The sequence below is a fragment of the Echiichthys vipera genome (assembly GCF_963691815.1).
Source record: "Echiichthys vipera genome assembly, chromosome: 17".
In the NCBI taxonomy this organism is placed as follows: domain Eukaryota; kingdom Metazoa; phylum Chordata; class Actinopteri; order Perciformes; family Trachinidae; genus Echiichthys; species Echiichthys vipera.
In genome coordinates, this window is record NC_139842.1 from 18,556,148 (window position 1) to 18,574,154 (window position 18,007).

Below are 18,007 nucleotides of genomic sequence, written 5' to 3' on the forward strand. Positions count from 1 at the left end.
ATAGTGTAGTGCAGCAGTCAAATGCATAAAGCATGATGGATGCTGTCTCGCATTAATAAATCCAGTACTGGTCTGCAGTCACCATGCTTCTGTCAGGAGGTTAACGACGGTTGATAGAAACACCGCTTTTAAAGCCAATGTTCAGTGGGTTCCCATTTGTCTTTCGTGGCATGTTGAGTGACAATAGGCATTCTAGCACAAACTAGCATCCATGCAAAACTCTATAATAAGCCACACATTGATTATAATTTTCCCCTGTACTCTAGGAGCAGACCTCAGACATTGACTTTCTGTAGCCAGGTAGCTCTCTGGACTTTTTCTGCACATGTTTTATGGATTGGCATAATCCATAAAACAGCAGCTTTTGGCAGTCTACTCAGTCCATTCATCCTTCCAGTTTCTGCCACTTATCTTGGGCTGTGTAACTTAGGCTATGCAGGCTATGCAGGCTATGCAGCAAGGTAATCTAGATGTCCCTCTCCCCAGAAACCTTTTTCAACTCCTCCAATTCCCGAGGTGTTCCCAAGCTGATAAATAATATCTCCATGTGTTCTGGGTCACCTCCGGGGTCTCATAGGAAGTGCTCAGGAGGCATTCTGATCAGACACCTTAATCATCACTTTCACACAGCAGTGGCTCTTCTTCCTTCCAGACGTCAGGAGCTCCTCACCCTATCTCTAAAGCGGCACCCAGAAACCCTACGGAGGAGACTAATTTCAGCCGCTTGTAATCACATTGATTCAGTCACTACCCAAAGCCCACGGCCGAAAGGTAAAGATTGGAACATGGATTGACTGGTAAATCGCAAGCTTTGCCTTCCAGCTTGCCGCACTCTTAATCAAAACAGTGTTCTACAACGGCTTCATCCCTGCAGACGCTGGCCTCACGCTCCATTTTAACCTCTCTGGTGAATCAGTCCACAAGATACTTAAACTCCTTCACTTGTGACTCACTCCAAACCCCAGAGGGAGCAATCCAGCTGGCTCAGGCTTGGAGTTGTTGACCATCATCCAGATCTTGACCCAGTGCGTGCGGAAGGTCACAGCCTGATGAATCCACATAGTCTGCAAAGACCAGAGAAGCCACTCTGTTCCCCAAACCAGACACGTCCTATCCATGACAATCAGTGACAAGTGACAACCATGGCAGAGCCCCGCATCCACTGAACTGAATTTCCCGTGGAGAATACAGATACAGCTCTGACTCCAGTTATATAAGGACAGGGTGGCTTGTAGCCTTCTCCATGTCCATTAAAAGGGTAAAGTGCTGGTCCACTTGCTCCCTCTGTAGCTGAAGTCTCCCCCTGACCTGTCATAAGCTTTCCCTGGGAGGCTGAGGAGTGTGAAAGCCCTGATAATTGGAGCACAGCACACCCTCCAGGCCCCCTGTATTTAAGGCAGGGGCACTGTCCACAGTAATCCCAGAGCGGATCTCATCCACACCTGGTGCCTTGCCACTGAGGAGCTTCTCAACCGCCTTATCGCCACCCTCGTCCAGCGCCTCTCACGCTGAGCAAGTCTGGAAAAAGCAACAGTCCAGCCCCTCTCCAGAAGCAGTGCGTTGCAAACAGGTGCTTCCTTCCACGGCCCTAGAATCATTCGGCAATGCCAGGGGTCAGCACGTTTACGTCCCTGCCTTTGTCTTGGTCTGTGTCTCTGGAAAAACTCCAAAATATCGAAGAAGAAATGTAATAAATATTATTTCTTTAAAAGATGGATATAGAAAGTTGTCAAATTCTTTTCAAAACGTTTGCTTATAAGTCAGATTTTATTTTTCATATATCTCCTGACAGCTATGGTTATTAAATTAAACTAAATTAAATTCAAGAAACTTTATTTGTCCCCAAGGGGGCTTACGGGGCACGACAAAAACAAAAAGAAGCAGACAAACTACAGACTAAAATGACAGCCTATAGGTGCGAAATATATACAATAAATATACAAATAACATAATTAATACAGCTTTTCAGAACAGATTTTATGAATACTTTTCTGGGATTGGATTTTGTTATTTTTTTTATTTTTTTTTAACTCTCTCCAGTCCTCTTATACTTTGTCGCTTTTGGGGGGTCCTCTAACAGGCGCCTGAAGGTCCCCGGACCTCATGTTGGGAACCACACACACACACACACACACACACACACGTTGTTGACGCCGCTCCATTCATTTCACTCTCCTCTGACTGAGAGGCAGACGGAGCTCTAGTGGTCAAACTCGCCACCAACTCTTCATCTCCGTCCTCAGAGTAACATCACTGGGGCATTTCGCTGCTCCGGTTCTGCTTTTTTTTTTTTTTTCTCGGTTTGCTTTTGGGGTTTTTTCCTCGCAGCGCGTGTGCGCGTGTGTTGTACTTTGTGAGCATGCAAGGCAACGGCCGACACCGAAACAAGGAGTCAAGGAGAACATGGACAAACGGGCAACTTATATTCTACAAATGCACTTTATATTTATTCATCTTTAGTCTGGAACTGAAGAGCAGCGTCACGGGTGAGGAAAAGCACACTTTGGCTCAGTTTCATTGATGTAGAAGGGGGACAAACCCGGGCCTATTGTGCATGTTTTGGGGTTTTGGTGACGACTTCCAGTTAGAAAATGCATTTAAAAAAAAGCAGATACTGGGAGGTAATGTATGCGTAGCCCGTTCTGGATTTGGTGTGTCGGTATGCCACGAACCAAAAGTCCGAGCAGAGTGGAACCAGATGTGGAGAAAAAGGAGGGGGAGGAGAAGAGAAGGGGCTGCTGGCTCTAGTGTCTCTATTATGATTTCTATCCACGGTGTAAGTTCGTTTAAAGCCGCACTCTTTATCCCGTTTTGACGGTATAGCCTGTGTTTGCGCCGGACGCTTTCTTTCTCAGCCTGCGTTGTAAAAGTGGCGTGGAGTGACGCCTCGTTTGGCACCCCGCGGGCAGATGTGACCTTTACATCCTGTTACAGGCTGCAATTAACACATTCAGTCCGGCGCTGAGCAGCTTCTAGACCCTAACGCGTGATTGGAGGATGTGGAGGGTACATCCACCTTAACAATGTCCCCCAGTAAGCATTGGATTGGATATGTGGAGCTTCTTTTTGTCCAGTGTTTTTGCATGTCAACTGGAAATCAGAGTTTGCCAGCTTGACCATACTGTCAGTGACTTTTCTGTTGTGGAGTGAGTGAGATGAGGTGGAGCAGCATGACTCCCTTTGTGTGATTCAACTGTAAATACTGTGCTGGGCTGGGTCATAATGTGACACGATCATTGATTGTCTTTCAGTGCAATCTTATGGTGATTCAATCATATATGGAGACACTGTTATACAGAATCACGCCATCTAAATTGATAATAGAATATATAGAATAGAATAATAGAATAACACAAGTACTAACTCAAATGTCTCAGAGTTATGACATAATCTGATGTGACATATTGTGAGTTTATACTTAACTCTAAAATTCTACATAAAATAAGAAAAGACTTAGTTTCATTTGTTAATGTATTCAATTCACACAAGTGTATTCAGAAATACCATATGATTATTTCATATAGACAACTTATATATTGAGTTATTAGAGAAAATGCTATATGATTACTGAGGTATGCAATGATCTATATCGCAGTAGAAGATTTTGGCCATCCTAACAGGAGCCGCTACCATAAAGCAAGTGATTGACGACACATTTTCATTGAATCAGTTTGATATTAGAGTTACCACACTGAATTTTAAGCCACACTCAGGAGATCCGAATGATGATTTTTCCATTTAGTCTTTTCGTTTTCTTTCGAAGATTAAGATGTGACGTTGTTTATGTTTCCACTCCCACTCTTTACACTCTCATCCCTCAGAATTTACTACATGAAACGCAACCTCAATAATCTGGAGCTCTTCTTTTTTTTTTTTTTTTCGACGAGGCTTAGTTTCTTAATTTGAAAATGACTTGCACCCATCTGCCATCAAATCCCCACGTTGCCCGAGTTGAGAATCCCTTTTTCAATCACTCTGTGGACCAAATGGAGTCGCAGTCGAACAGATCGAAGGGGGAAATGATCCTGTTGATCTGTTTCATTGAAACGTTGTCTCTTTGGATTTGTTATGTGAATTGTTTTCTTGCGGGGTCCCAGCCACCAGAGTTGATCGGGGAACAGCCCGGCCAGTTGTCACGCACCGTGTAACGTCATAACAAATTAGAGTCTCGTGCTGTCCTATGCTGTACTGTCACCACAACGTATACGGTTTCCGCTGGAAACCAACGGAGGAAAGAAAAAGTGACAATGACACTTGATGATTTATAGGATTTCTCTTTCCTCCTGATTCATGACGAGCAGAACTGTAATGCAGCCGAGTTTATTTGGGCATGAAAGTTCAGACTAACATGGTGTAGGGTTTCAAATGGTTTCAGTTGTTCATGATCTCATCCATCCAAATGAATTCAAGCACTTCTCTCCTTTAACTACTTCATCTCTTATCTCGAACAGTTAAACATGAACTGTCACAAGGTGCATAAGTGTTGGAATGATGTAAAGTTTGCATTTATTCTCTCTTTTTTTCCCAAATTTGATATTTACTCTCCTAAAGGTCCCAGTTAGCTCTGTCCTTGACTGTGGCTGCGACGCAAACAGCTCCTCTCTCCCGATAGCCCCTCTCCTTCTCTTTTCCCTCTCCCATGCTTCTTGGATGAGTTTAAACCTCATCTCAAACAGAGGCCAGGCCACCATAAAACACAGAAGAAACAAACACAGGAGGCTGGAATTTCCTGCCGATTTGTTGTTTGCCATTTTGTCACACTGGCCAGTCGAGGCCTATTTTTTTATTTTTTTTATCTCAGACTTCTGTCAAAATAAGGAGAGGTAACTGGGAAAAGCCTAGTCTAGATCTTAAGATTAGAGATGAAAAGAAAAATATAGGCCACTTAGATTGAATCATCCTGCAGTAGCGCTGAATCCCACTCCACCAAATACTGTGATACGAAGAAGTTTGTTGAACTCATAATGTGTCGAGCCGAGACTTGCTGTTGATTTCATCACCCACGTCTGCAAGTATTGTTCTCAAAACCGGTCCAACAGATGACCGTATGGAGGAGGTGGAAGTTCTGAGAATATCTGCCGCTCTTGGCGAGTGTCCTCGACCGTGTGTGTCAGCCTCTCAGTCTCAAAGCGTTGAAAAAAAGGGGTGACAGGGCAAAGAAGAGGATGAGATCACAGCAGGAGAGCTGTTGTGGCTTAGCTTTCACAGGGCTCAATGGCTTAAAGTTAATCTGGAATTCTGCACTCTCGCTCGGGGAGTTTTCTCACATCAAACATCCAGTTGTGTGTCGCCTCCAGACTGGAATTAAAAAACTTCTTTTTGAATTTGCTTCTTGCTGTCTGGAACGGCAGCTTCAGGTTGTCTAGTGGTTCAAAAGCTTTTGCCAGGAACTTCTCATATAGTCACCGTATTAATACTAAGCTTATAAATATAGATATATATGTATATACTGAAGTGAATTCAACACTCAGTGTAATGCTGATTTTGACTGGGCTGGTTCTACTGTGAAATGTCCCCTGAAGCTGACACTGTCATCTACTTTTAAAGCTGTTCTCATTGTGACATTGACAAAATCGCACAAGATTGATTTATTATGTATGCTTTGCCAGCATTGTGTACGTTTGGCTTTTAAGTATCCATAATAATATTTGACTTGCAGTGAGAAGTGTAACTAAATCTTGAGCGAAGATTATAGGATGTCAACATGTTATTGTCTGTTGTGGTAGACACCCTACTGTGATTGCAGAGTAGACATGAATCACAGCAGAGATCTGAGGACGTGTCGGTCACAAAGGGCTTTATATGAACTGTCCTGAGGGCTTCATGCTAAATCTTCTGTACGATTTTTAGAGACAAAATGAATGATCAACAGAAAATTAATCAAAAAGTTTTGAAAACGATTATTTGGGTTTCAAACTTCGACACTTCTGCCTCTATAGTATTAGAAAATGCTGTGTCATATGATACAAAATTTCAATACTTAAGGACTAAATCTCATCAGCGTCAGTGAGCCAATAAGCAGGCAGAATAAGTACCAATTTATTAATCACACTGGTGATTGGCTGTCTAATGTTCTTCTGTAACTAGGCACGCAGAGATGGAGCTCACGTGTGTGTGGTTGTATTTTGAGAGGCTTGACAGTGTGAATATAGATGTATAACACATCCAAGCGAGAGCGGACAGGTGGTGAGGCAAAGGTAAGTCAAGTAAACAACTGAAAAAAGCTTGCACACTGCTGGGCTCGAATTATAATGCCTATTTATTGCACCAAGGCGGGGACGTTTGGAGCAGAAGAGCAGTCTGAAGAAGAGCAGTGTTCTGCTCCAAACGTCACCACCTTGGTGCAGTAAATAGACATTATAATTGGAGTCCGGCAGTGTGCAAGTTTTTTCTGGTGTTTGCTTGACAGTGTGCAAGCACACATAGGTGTAAAGGAGCTGCAAAATAAAATTACATTTTTTGTCAAGTCAAGGTATTAGTATCGAAAAATGTTGAACGATACCCAGTCCTGTCAATTAATCGTTTTTAGTCATTTTTAATGCAACTTAAAAAAAAACAACATCATTTAATCATCAGTTCTATCTTCACAGATGTGGATTTTCTTCAGATTTTCTCGGTCTTCTATGGAAATGATTAATTCTATCTTGTTGAACAGATAAAACATGCAATTTAAATGAGCCAACATGAGCTTTGGGAAACTAGGATGTACATTTTTCCCTTTTTTATTGGTGTTTTATTATCCAAACAATGAACCGCTTCATCAGAAGTCAGATGTTTTGGTATCATAACACTTCCACCTTCAGTGGGTACACTGCCACTTTCAGACGAGGATGTTCCACAGGTTATCACTGACATTTTTAAAGATCTTTTGTCCTGCTATGGAGTATGCTACATTAATAGGAGTGACTAGAATATAGGCCTCATGGAAGGATAGTTTAGCACCAAAAGCAACTGTTTACTGGACCAGTGTTTAGATAAAGTACGAGAAGACTTAAGAGATACACTCGCTCTGATTTGAACCTTTCATGATTGAAACAGTGAACTGGCCCTAACAGCTGGGTGTTACTGTAAGAGAGAAAGCTGGGTGATTATAACTGATTACACCGTTTTTTTTTCTTCAATGCAGAACCACTGTGCCGCTGCGCTCCGTTACTGTGTTTGCTGCAGACCAAATGAGCTAACACTGCTTCTGAGAAACTCAACCACAGAGGCTGAGAGCAAGAAGAGGGGCGTGTTTCTGCTCTCCTCCAGATTACAGGGAGTTTTATGGGGCTGTTGATGAGACTCCATTGTCTCCGTGTCTATAAAAGCAGCACAGGAGGTTTGAAGTGTTTTAGAGGGATTACCGCAGACTTAGCGGGCTGAAACAACCACAAAGACGAGTTGTGTTTTTCTACCGAATGCACAGTGATCTTTTCCCACCTTCCCCACTTCCTGGCCTCTCACAGGAGCCCGCCGAGTAGGAATGCTGAGGGTCTCACTTTTTCGCCTCTCTCACCTCTGAAGCTGGTCTGAGAGAAATGTGTTTTTGGGGGATAGTTAAAAAAAATCATTGCAGCAGGACCTTAAATTAGAGTAACTCCTACACTCCTGACTTGTCTTTCTTTCTACCACCTTCACACAGACTCTCACCCACGCACCATTATGTTCAGAATCCTGGCTTCTACGTTACCAATTTCTACATCCTTCAGGACAAAAAATAGAAAGAAAAAAAAGGAATGAAGGAAAACCACATATATTTTGGAAATTCCAGTCACTGAGGCTGGCGTCCAGCCACTGCTCTGGATCTGTTGAGTTCAACACTTTTGTTCTGTAACTCTCTGCTAACATTTTATATATTTATGATAAATGCTGCGTGTATAGGAGAATACTGCCAAGCTCAGTCGGTAAACACCTAGCAGGCAGCTATAGATTTTCAGCGATTCACACTGAAGTAATGCCAATAAAGGCATCAGTGTACTAGCTGAATGAAAACAGCAGCTACCCATTTCACCTTCGAGGTTCATTACAGTTTCATCAAGTTAACGGTCAGTCATTTTGGTCAAATATATCAGTCAGATTCTCATAATAAAGACCTTTTTATATTTTCTATATATCCCCTAAAACCACAAACTGCTCCTCTCTTCAGAGTCAAACACAATAAAAATAGACACCTATAGTGAGCGAGGTGAGAGGCAAATCCAGGTCAAACTTGGGGTATTGGGGGGAATTCTTGACACCTGGTGCATGTTGAAAGAGTTCAAACGTGATTGCTAACCGTGCATTAAAAACATGTGCAACCACTTGTCACAGTTTATTGCATGACCTATCTGCAATTACTTCCCACTGAGAGTTCTTTCATATCTTGCGTATAAGGGGTTTTAGGGGTATTATTACTAATATCACTGAAGCGTGTTACAAAGGAACAACAGAGGCCACAACTCAAACTAGTTCTAATAGCACTGCATCCGTTAATGGAGGTATTGATCGAGCCGCTGACCTGTTCTCTTGCAGCTAACATTCAATCCTGTTTTGGTCAGCATTATCGACTCATGCCATCGTTTCTCTCTATCTGCACAGCGCCGCTGGAGTCTGACGAGTTTGCTTTCTTCCATGAGGGTGCCCAGGGGTGCCTGGGGGTGCGGGATCACTCCCTCGTCTTGTCGACCTCCTGTGAGGAAGACAACCAGCGCTGGAAGTGGGTGACCCGGGGTCGCCTGTTCAACCTGGGCTCCTCGCTTTGCCTGGGCGTGACCACTGGTAACGTTACCTCCAGATGGGACAAGTCTGCTCTGGGGGTGTACACCTGCGACCGCGAGCCCCCCAGAATACGCTGGACCTGGAACTGTGGCCAGGTCTTGGACAACCTCAACAACTACCTTCCCTCGCCCTCGTTTTGGAACTCCTCTTCAACCTCCCCTCCTTCAAAGCTCAAATGGACGCTGCATGGTGGTGTGCAGGACCTGTGCTCTAAAACATATCGTGGTAAGCACGCTTTCATTCAAACAAGATAAGTTTTGCATAGCAATGACTCTTCAGATTGGTGGTCAGTCTTTACCTGTGGGTTTGACCAAAAAGGTTTACTAGTTAATACACGTCCAGCTTCCTTTTAAAATACCTTAATTTTAAAGGTCCCATATTGTAAAAAAAATAAAAAGATTTCCTTGTCTTCTTTTAATTATAATGCAGGTAAAGGTGCTAAATAAATGCTGTGAAAGTATCAACACACTCAATCCACAGAGCCATGGACACAGCTCTTATTCAGAGACTGTGCCTTTAAACGAGACGTCAGGAAGTCTGTACAGTTGTGATTTCACAACTCCACTACATATAGATAGAAGGTGCCTCTGCAGTCATTCCCCCACTGCAATGATGCCAAGAGCACAGATCCCAGAAATGCTGACCAATCAGAGCAGACTGTGCTTTTTTCAGGAGGGGGGTCTTAAAGAGACAGGCGCTAAAATGGACACACGGTGAATACAGGTATATTCAGACAGACAGTATGAGAAAAACTTTGAACATTAAATCATGTCAATGTGTTCTTTAGAAACTCACAGTACAAGTATGAACAGGGCCGATGGATCACAGTTTAAAAGCAGATTTAAATAGGTGGGGTTTGAGAGCGGTTTTTAGAAGAGGGAAGTGAGGTCTTGAGGTGTTGGTGGAGGGACTTTCATAGGCAAAATAAACCAAAAAACCCCACAAAATATGAGAATTAAGATCGTAAATGATAAACTCGCTCTCCACTGACTGAAATCCCGTAATCATTCCCCAGCTGTGGGGACACAGTGAGCCAGTGAGCTGCTCTTCACTGTTTGTAGTGCATCAGTGCGGCAGATAGACTTACTGTTGTGGAGCAGTTGTATCTGATCCAATGGGTATATCGTGAACATGTTGCATCTTTGAAGACAGTCAGAAAACCAAGGAAGTCATTGCTGGTGTTTGTAAACTCCTGTAAACACACGGAGCTGTCCTTTCCCTCAAGTATATTTTTTATTAATGTATATTTTTCAGTCCAGATGAAATCTAATCACGGTGGTTCACGGCTATTTCCACTGTCTGTACCATTCTTTATCATATGTCACAGTTGCTCATTGACTGCAAGGCTCAGTCAGCTGTACAGATCTACAGTTAACAGGCTCGGCTTTAGTACAATTAAAACCAGCTCTGCCATAAAGTTAATACCAGAAAATCTCCCTTTACTTTCTTCTTTATCCTTCCTCCGCTCAGTCTCTTTGAATGTTTTCTTTGTGGCAAGGGAACTGGGTGCATAGACACTTTTCAACTTTCAAGTGCCGATCTTCACAAGTTTCTTTGTGAAGTCAACTCGCTGCTGCTGCTGCTGCTGCTGCTGCTGCTGCTGCTGGAGAGGAATGCCTCTGACATTAGTCAGCAGAGGAGCAACTCCGCTGCAGCCAGCCGACCAGCGGTGGAGCAGAGAGAGGGAAGTCAGGGAGGGAGCTTTAGAAATCTTTCCTCCCTCATTTAACATGTCTGCCCTACTTTCCATTGACCTAACTTGTTCTGGTAACACTACAGATCCAGCCTCCCCCTTTCTCTATTGCCCTTTTCTTTTCACTATACTTTACTTGTGGAAACGGCAACCTCGGGGTATTTTCTCAAATTTAGAAGTTTAGAAGTTAAACTACTTGCTTTAAAACTTGCTTGTGATCTGAAGCTGTTGATTCTGATGTCAAATATCGTTCATAACACACTTCTCATGATAGCCTGCTTACTTCTTTGTTTGTTTCCTCTTCCTCCTCCTGACCACTATTTGACTTTATTGTTTTGACTGTAACATCATCTTCTGTTTTTCACCATGTGTTTGATTATACAAGTCACTGGGAAAACAGATACGGTATTTCAGATCAGCACAGTTCACAGCCATTCCTTCAGGCTACACAAGCACAGCCTGTCCTGCCGCATGCAGGGATTCAAAGTCTCGGCTCTCTTTGCTCCCCAGAGATCTACACGATCCAGGGGAACTCTCACGGCAGCCCCTGCTATCTGCCCTTCCTGTATGACGGTCAGTGGTTCCACAACTGCACCAGTATTGGGCGTGAGGACGGTCACTTCTGGTGTGCCACCACCTACGACTATGGCAAAGACGAGCGTTGGGGCTTCTGTCCCGTCAAGAGTGAGTTATCACTTGGCACTGGAAAAATTATGAGAAACTCACCACAATTTCCTGTCACCCAACTGTTTTTTCCTCCCCTAAAGTCGTATCTCCTTTCCCTCCCTGTCAGGCAGTGGCTGTGAGACATTCTGGGATACTGACCCGCTGACAGACAGCTGTTACCAGTTTAATTTCCAGGCTACACTGTCATGGAGCGAGGCTCGGATCAGTTGCCAGCAGCAGGGAGCAGATTTGCTGAGCATCACCAAGCTGCATGAGCAGACATACATCAATGGTAAAATCTATGTGTATATGTGTGCGCTATGTCTGTTCCGAACTACTTTTCCTTGACGTTGATTGAAAACTCCATATGGTCAAGGAAAGATGTCAAGGAGAATTCATAAGGAGTAAGGAAAAGAATCCCACTGCACTTACAATCGGTCACATAATTGTGACGGGGGATGTTGTTATTGACTTGAGTCTGCTGTGGTTAAACTAAAATTATCTGAAGGTGGACTATAAAAAGTGCATTTGGATACTTCGCCCCTTGCGTTCTTACCATGGTGTTGTTACATGCAAGCTCTATAAACGTGGACAACCAAGGTCGAATATATGACTTACCCTTTAAATCTTCTATTGCATTTATTATGTCTTTTCATGTAAAGCGTATCATTTCTTCCGTGCAAAGCTCTGAGCTGTAGTTTATTTATTATATAAAAGTGTTCTACAAATACAGTTTATTCGGTTGCTCATGCTGGCAAGTCTTGAGTTATATTTCTCGCAGTACCAACATTTCCTGAAGGCAGCATAAGTGAGGGATGTCGTCAGCTGTCTCTGTTATGCTGTCAGTCATGAGTCCACGCCCCTCAGATGAAGCCAAGCCATTTTAGTTTTTCAAAAGATCAAAACTTTTGGCCTGGATTTAGGGCGCACTCACACTGTCCGTCCGTACCGTGCCCCGTGGGGTACTTGTCCCCCCCTCCCTCTCCCCCCTCGGCCCAGGCCCGTTTGTACCCACACTACCTGGGCCTCGCGCAAATGCTTCTTGCCTGCCTATACGTCATCACGCCGTAACACGTCACGCGCATTGATTGACGTCATCGCGATGCGTCGCTTTGTTTACAAATCTTTCCATAGACCTCAGAGTTTTTGTGTGTCTTGTCCGACTGCTTTTGAATATTTTCATCTGACCAAATCTGCAGTAAACACTCCACCTCCACATCACACCAACGTGAACCTTTCGCTGCCATTGTTTTTAAATGTCCGTGCATGGTCCCTCCTTCTTTTTTCTATGTCCAAACAGGCGCACATAAAATGACGTCAAAACCGCCGTAGGCCTCATGCTCGTACACGTGCAAACGTGCTTTACAAAAGCCCACGTCTCCCAAACATTCCGTGGACGGCAAGCGGGTAGCAGCTAGGTGCGGTGCGGTTGCACTCACACTGGTCAAACAAACTAGGCTTTACCCGTAAAACCTGTTTGGGCACGGTACGGAAGGACAGTGTGAGTGCGACCTTAGCTCCATATTAGTACGACTGAATGAAAGATGAGTATGAACTGTTAGGTCTACATATCTACTACTGTGCATACCTGTGATGTAGATGGTTGCAGGTGCGTGAAATAAAACATAATTAATGAGGGAAATATGAGATCAACTTGTTTGAAATATACATTGATTTAGTTTTGGGCAGTTATTCTGAACACAATACATCAGCACTGTAAAGTTGTCACGAGGCCAGAATTTTAAACTTCAATTCAATCCTAGTAATAAAAAACGATACTCTATGTGTTTTGATACCATGACAAAAAGAAAAACGAGTCCTCGGCACACACAAAATACAGTTTCTTTTTGACTTTTTTTCAACTCAACAACCTGCACACAGTGCTGGTACAGAAAAAGTCACTAAATACATACAGAAACAATATGGATTACATGACAACCTTACAACACGTGAGAATTAATTACTGGCATTTCAAAACTAAAGAAAAAGAGGTGCAATTGCACATTATCAACCCCTAATGAAGTCGACAGAGACAATAATAACCTTGATTTCTTAATATATTTCATGTCTGTAAAGTCTTTGTTCCTTAGTTTTCCTGTGACAAACATGAAAACAAACCTCAAATATGAATCTATCCCGGGCTGTGATATTTGCTGCGTAGCATAATATTAAATCGTATTTGCTATGCACATTCACTCTCCTAACATGAATAATTGATCTGTGGGAAGTTGAGACCATGGTGCTAATATTAGGCCATTATTATATAACAATTCTGCCATCAGCTCAATATAGTGTTGAGTTGGCTGTTTTCTTTTATTGTATCTTCCTTCACAAAAGCACACAGTGAAAACAGCGTTATTTGTCGTATTTCATAACATGTGAAAGGTGTTTTTTCTGCTGTTTTAGGTTTACTGACAGGCTACAGTGCTGCTTTGTGGATTGGCCTCAATGACCTGGACATCCACGGAGGCTGGCAATGGGCCGACTCCTCACCGCTAAAATATCTCAACTGGGAGTCAGGTTAGACTGTAAAAACAACCTTTTCTGGCTTTTTTTTCTTTTCTTTTTTTAAAGCTAAACTGCCTGTGATCTTTTTTTTAAACATCTATCTCCCACAGAAGGCTGAAAGAGGCTTGCTTGCTCATTTTTAGCAACACACTGGTCTGAGTTATGAACCAGTCTTGGTAATATTCCAGTGCATTAGCAGTCTTTTACTGTCGAGCACTGGAGTATTGAAGGTGCCTTGGACAAGGGCACCTTGGCATTAGGGATGTTTTAAAGATTTTCTTTACTTCGCTCTCATCCTCCAGACCAGCCAAACCATGCTGAGGAGGAGAACTGCGCTGTGATCAGAACGGAGTCATCGGGTCGTTGGCAAGACCGCGATTGTTCCATCGCTCTGCCGTATGTCTGTAAGAAGAGGCCCAATGCCACCCTGGACCCCTTCACTACTGGTCAGTGTACAAACATTTACACAGTAGGTTTCAGTCCTGCCACAGTTCCAAAGTCTAGAATTGGACGGGTTTTTATCTTTTTGCCCCCGCAGACTCGTGGGCAGATGATGAGAAATATGAGTGTGATGTGGGCTGGCAGGCCTTCCAGGCTGGCTGCTACAAGCTGACTTCAGATAAGATTGACTGGGATACTGCTCAGAAAACCTGTCAGCGGATGGAGGCCAGCCTGGTCAGCATCCACACTCTACCTGAGCTGGAGTTCATCATACGCAACCTGAAAAAAGGTGATTTTTTTAATTGTACTTTATCGTTTCCTATGAACTGCAATACTGTTGGAAACCAGAAATGAAATGAAATCTTCTTAAATCAGAGTTCAATACCCACAAGTAGTAATATCAAGGCTGTTCAAATGCATTTTTAAACCCACAAAATGTAGATTCGCCACACATTTCCCACAGCCTATTTAAAGCCTTTGTTTAGCTTTTGGTAATGATAAGTCTTAAATGCAAATGTAGTAAAACAATAGCAGTGTTAATTGCTGTAGTGGCTCTCTGTCTGTGCATGACCAGATCGTTAGATACAAATCAAACTCTGCTCTTAAGTGTCCCTCTCCTGTGATCCCTGGGGAAAGTTTGTCTAAACACATTAGTTTGGCCTTTGGAAATGGTGGTAAAATAGCATAGCAGATATAAAAATGGCATACATAGAATAGCATATTCTAGCATATTCAGCAGAGCCGGAAATGCATCACATGAGGAAACAAGATGAATGGCGTTGTCACTGCCCGAGCTATACCTCCTTCCTGGTTGGTTCTGTGCATGTGCAACACTCAACGAAGATGAAAAGGAAACGAGATGAGCACTTGTTAGCTACTATACACTGGAGATCAAAATTGTAGAACAAAGTATTAAAATATTGTTATTTTTTATTGTTCAGAATTTGATAGAATATCAGCTGTGGCTATACCACTGCTGTACAAGCATGTTTTTTTAGATCAACAAAATCCTTTATTTTGTGAAAGAAAAGCAGTGAGCAAAATTAGAGAACAGTAAGCATTGTGTCAGAAGAGAAGATTTCAACAATGTTTTTTAGGGCTATAGGGTTCAAAAATGAATAGGAAGTGTAAAGGTCCTTACTTTGAATGACTTCAGCACATCTGCACCCACAGGACATCACTAGTTTCTCACACTGCTCTGATTTGATCTTGGTCTGTTCTTCTTCAGTCTCTCCCATAGTTCAGTAACTGTAGTGGGTTTCTTAACCATTACTTTGTTGCCAAGGATTTTCCAGAGATCCTCTATGGGCTTTAGAGCTGGACTCTGACACTTCCTCCTCCAAAGTTAGAGAGAAAGAAAGAATGCCTTTATTTGTCAATTTTACATTTTTTCACTCTGTTATTATATTATTCATGTTAAACACACAAAGGCCCTAAATACACACGCATGCACAAAGGAGGACCTATATACATGGAGAGATGTCAGGGTGATTGGCGCCCCGAGCAGTTGGGGGTTCAGTTTCTATTACTATGACGATAAAAAATAACAAATTTCATAATAAATCAAGTCTTAATACTTTGTTCTCTAAATTTGATCACCAGTGTATATACACTTTATATGTAGTTTGCATTTTTTGTCGTATCAGATTTGTGTATGTTGGGACACTCTGAGGCTGTGGGCTGCCAATTGAATTGGCTGGTTTTAAGGAATATAATATAATAGGATAATAACTTTTTGAAAAATAAAATGCGTTCCAGACAGGGGGAGTGAAGGATTTTGATATTTTTCTCTTTAAATAAAGAAGGAAGAAAAACGCTCAACCAAGGACAAAAGAAAGAACAGGAAGGCATAACTAATGTTAAAATCCATGGGTTCACAAAGAGTTCACTCACTCTTTAAAGTCTGGTCTTCAGTTTCTGGTAAAAGCACAGAGGAGCAAAATGCACCGGTGTTTCAGCTATGGCTTTCTCGGCATGGCATTGGAAAAATATTAAGTCAAATATTAACATTAAATAGTATTTTCCTGCTGTTTTCCTAACATTTTATGCTCAAATGTGTCGAGTCGACCCGACCGTTGCCTGTTTCCCCTGATCTGAAAAACAGCACACGATGTGAGGAATCAAATTTTTAGGCCATGGAATTACTCCAATGTAATTATTGAACCTCATGGAAAAGTTTTTCAGTTTCATATTATGGTAGTTGTAAACCTTATCATATTTGAATCCTAATTTTTATGTTCCTTGTATTGTCTTCCTAAACTACATTTACTCAAGTACTGTACTTAAGTACAATTTACATGAGTATTTCCATTTTATGCTACTTTGTACTTCTACTCTACTGCATTTCAGAGGGAAATATTGTACTTTTTACTCCACTTACACATTATTGCATTAATGCGTAAGTAACATCTTGAATGCAGGACTTTTATTTGTAACATTGCACTTTTACTACTACTGCTACTTTTACTTGAGTCAAATATCTGAATACTTTTTCTGTCAGAGATTGACCAGCTGTGGATTGGTCTCCATGACACTGATATGCAAATGGACTTCCAATGGACTGACCACACGCCCGTCATCTTCACCTACTGGCACCCCTTTGAACCCAACAACTTCCGCAACACCCAAGAAGACTGCGTCTCCATCTGGGGAGCCGTGAGTGACCCCTCTTTTACCCTCACACTGACCCCCCAAAGTCTGGGGCGTTAATCACCTCAAAGTAATGGACTCTTAGTGTCAGCGAGTCTCCTCCGTTTGTATAAATTTAACAGCTGTGTTCTCTCTCTCTGTTTTTGCCTTGCTTACGTGTGCAGGAAGGCCGCTGGGATGACAGCCCTTGTAATCTGACTCTGGCCTCCATCTGTAAGAAACCGGGAACAAAGAGTGATGGGAAGCCACAGCACCAAGACTGCAAACAAGTATTGCTCTTTTTCTCTCTTTGCATTTTTTCTCTTTTCCGTGCTTCATTTTCTCCCTGTCATTTAATGTGTATGCTTTAGGTAACTGATTTTTTTCTTCCGTTCTGGACTACATACATTTTTTGTTTTTTGTCTCCCCTATATCCCTCAGTTTTACTCCACAAAGACTCTATTCAGATCTCCCGCAGCATTTCTGTGCTCTTATTCCAGCTGCTGACAGCTGTGTTGTTTCTGGGAGCATAATTATTATTCCACGCATTTCAGCCGTCCTGTCACTTTTGAGCTCTTTTTCCAGAACTTTCCTTTATCTCTCACCCTTACCACTGGTCCACCCCCGGCCTGTAACTGTAGTATAAATCACTCCGTGAGCCGTATGTACCTTGGCTTAACACATACTGTACTTTTCCATATCCCTATAAAACAAAAATGATGTGTTTAGGGTATTCTAATTGGAACATGGTGTTGACATGTGTGTTCAGTACACACAACAGAAATGCACCATGATACCCACTACCTGTACTCACATGAGAACTAAATCCCATCTGGAGGATCCATCTACATCTGTCTCTGATTTCCCAGTCCATAATTCTCTCCATATGAGACTTCAGGCCTCTCATACCTGACTTGTCCTTACCGGACTACTGCTGCTGTCCAAGTGGACAGTATGGTGTTGCTTGTGTGACATAGGTGATAATCATTGTGAGAAAAGAAGAGAGAAAAAGTGTGTGTTTGTGCATCTTTGTGCCCTTCAGCTATGTTCTATTTTTGCTCAGCATTGATTTATGATTTAATGATCTGACAATGAGAGTCGTGCCGCTTCTCAGCTGTTACATTCAACAAAGATCTTTGAACGGATTGTTTGGTGTAATGAATCTTTACCCCTCTCCCTGGGGAGCGAGGCATCATGGGTGGTAATGCGACGGGGGTCATTTGGCATGGCACACGCTGCAGGGCCCTGTGGGGATGCTGTTTGTCTCGAGCAGATGAGCTCACTTCACGCAACATGTGAAACAACAATGGCAGAAAGCCCACTGACCGCTTC

The 18,007-nt window shown here is 42.6% G+C and overlaps 1 protein-coding gene across 1 annotated transcript in view; it reads left to right on the plus strand.

Moving 5' to 3' along the window:
- Window positions 1-2,206: 2,206 nt before the first annotated feature.
- mrc2 (mannose receptor, C-type 2) overlaps window positions 2,207-18,007 on the plus strand; it is a 31,180-nt gene continuing 15,379 nt past the window's right edge. The window contains exons 1-9 of the mRNA XM_083931308.1: window positions 2,207-2,486; window positions 8,560-8,964; window positions 10,943-11,116; window positions 11,226-11,390; window positions 13,505-13,618; window positions 13,909-14,052; window positions 14,145-14,336; window positions 16,548-16,702; window positions 16,861-16,965. Coding sequence (XP_083787434.1) covers window positions 2,360-2,486; window positions 8,560-8,964; window positions 10,943-11,116; window positions 11,226-11,390; window positions 13,505-13,618; window positions 13,909-14,052; window positions 14,145-14,336; window positions 16,548-16,702; window positions 16,861-16,965 — 1,581 coding nt within the window. The 5' untranslated portion in view covers window positions 2,207-2,359. The remainder of the gene's footprint in view (window positions 2,487-8,559; window positions 8,965-10,942; window positions 11,117-11,225; window positions 11,391-13,504; window positions 13,619-13,908; window positions 14,053-14,144; window positions 14,337-16,547; window positions 16,703-16,860; window positions 16,966-18,007) is intronic.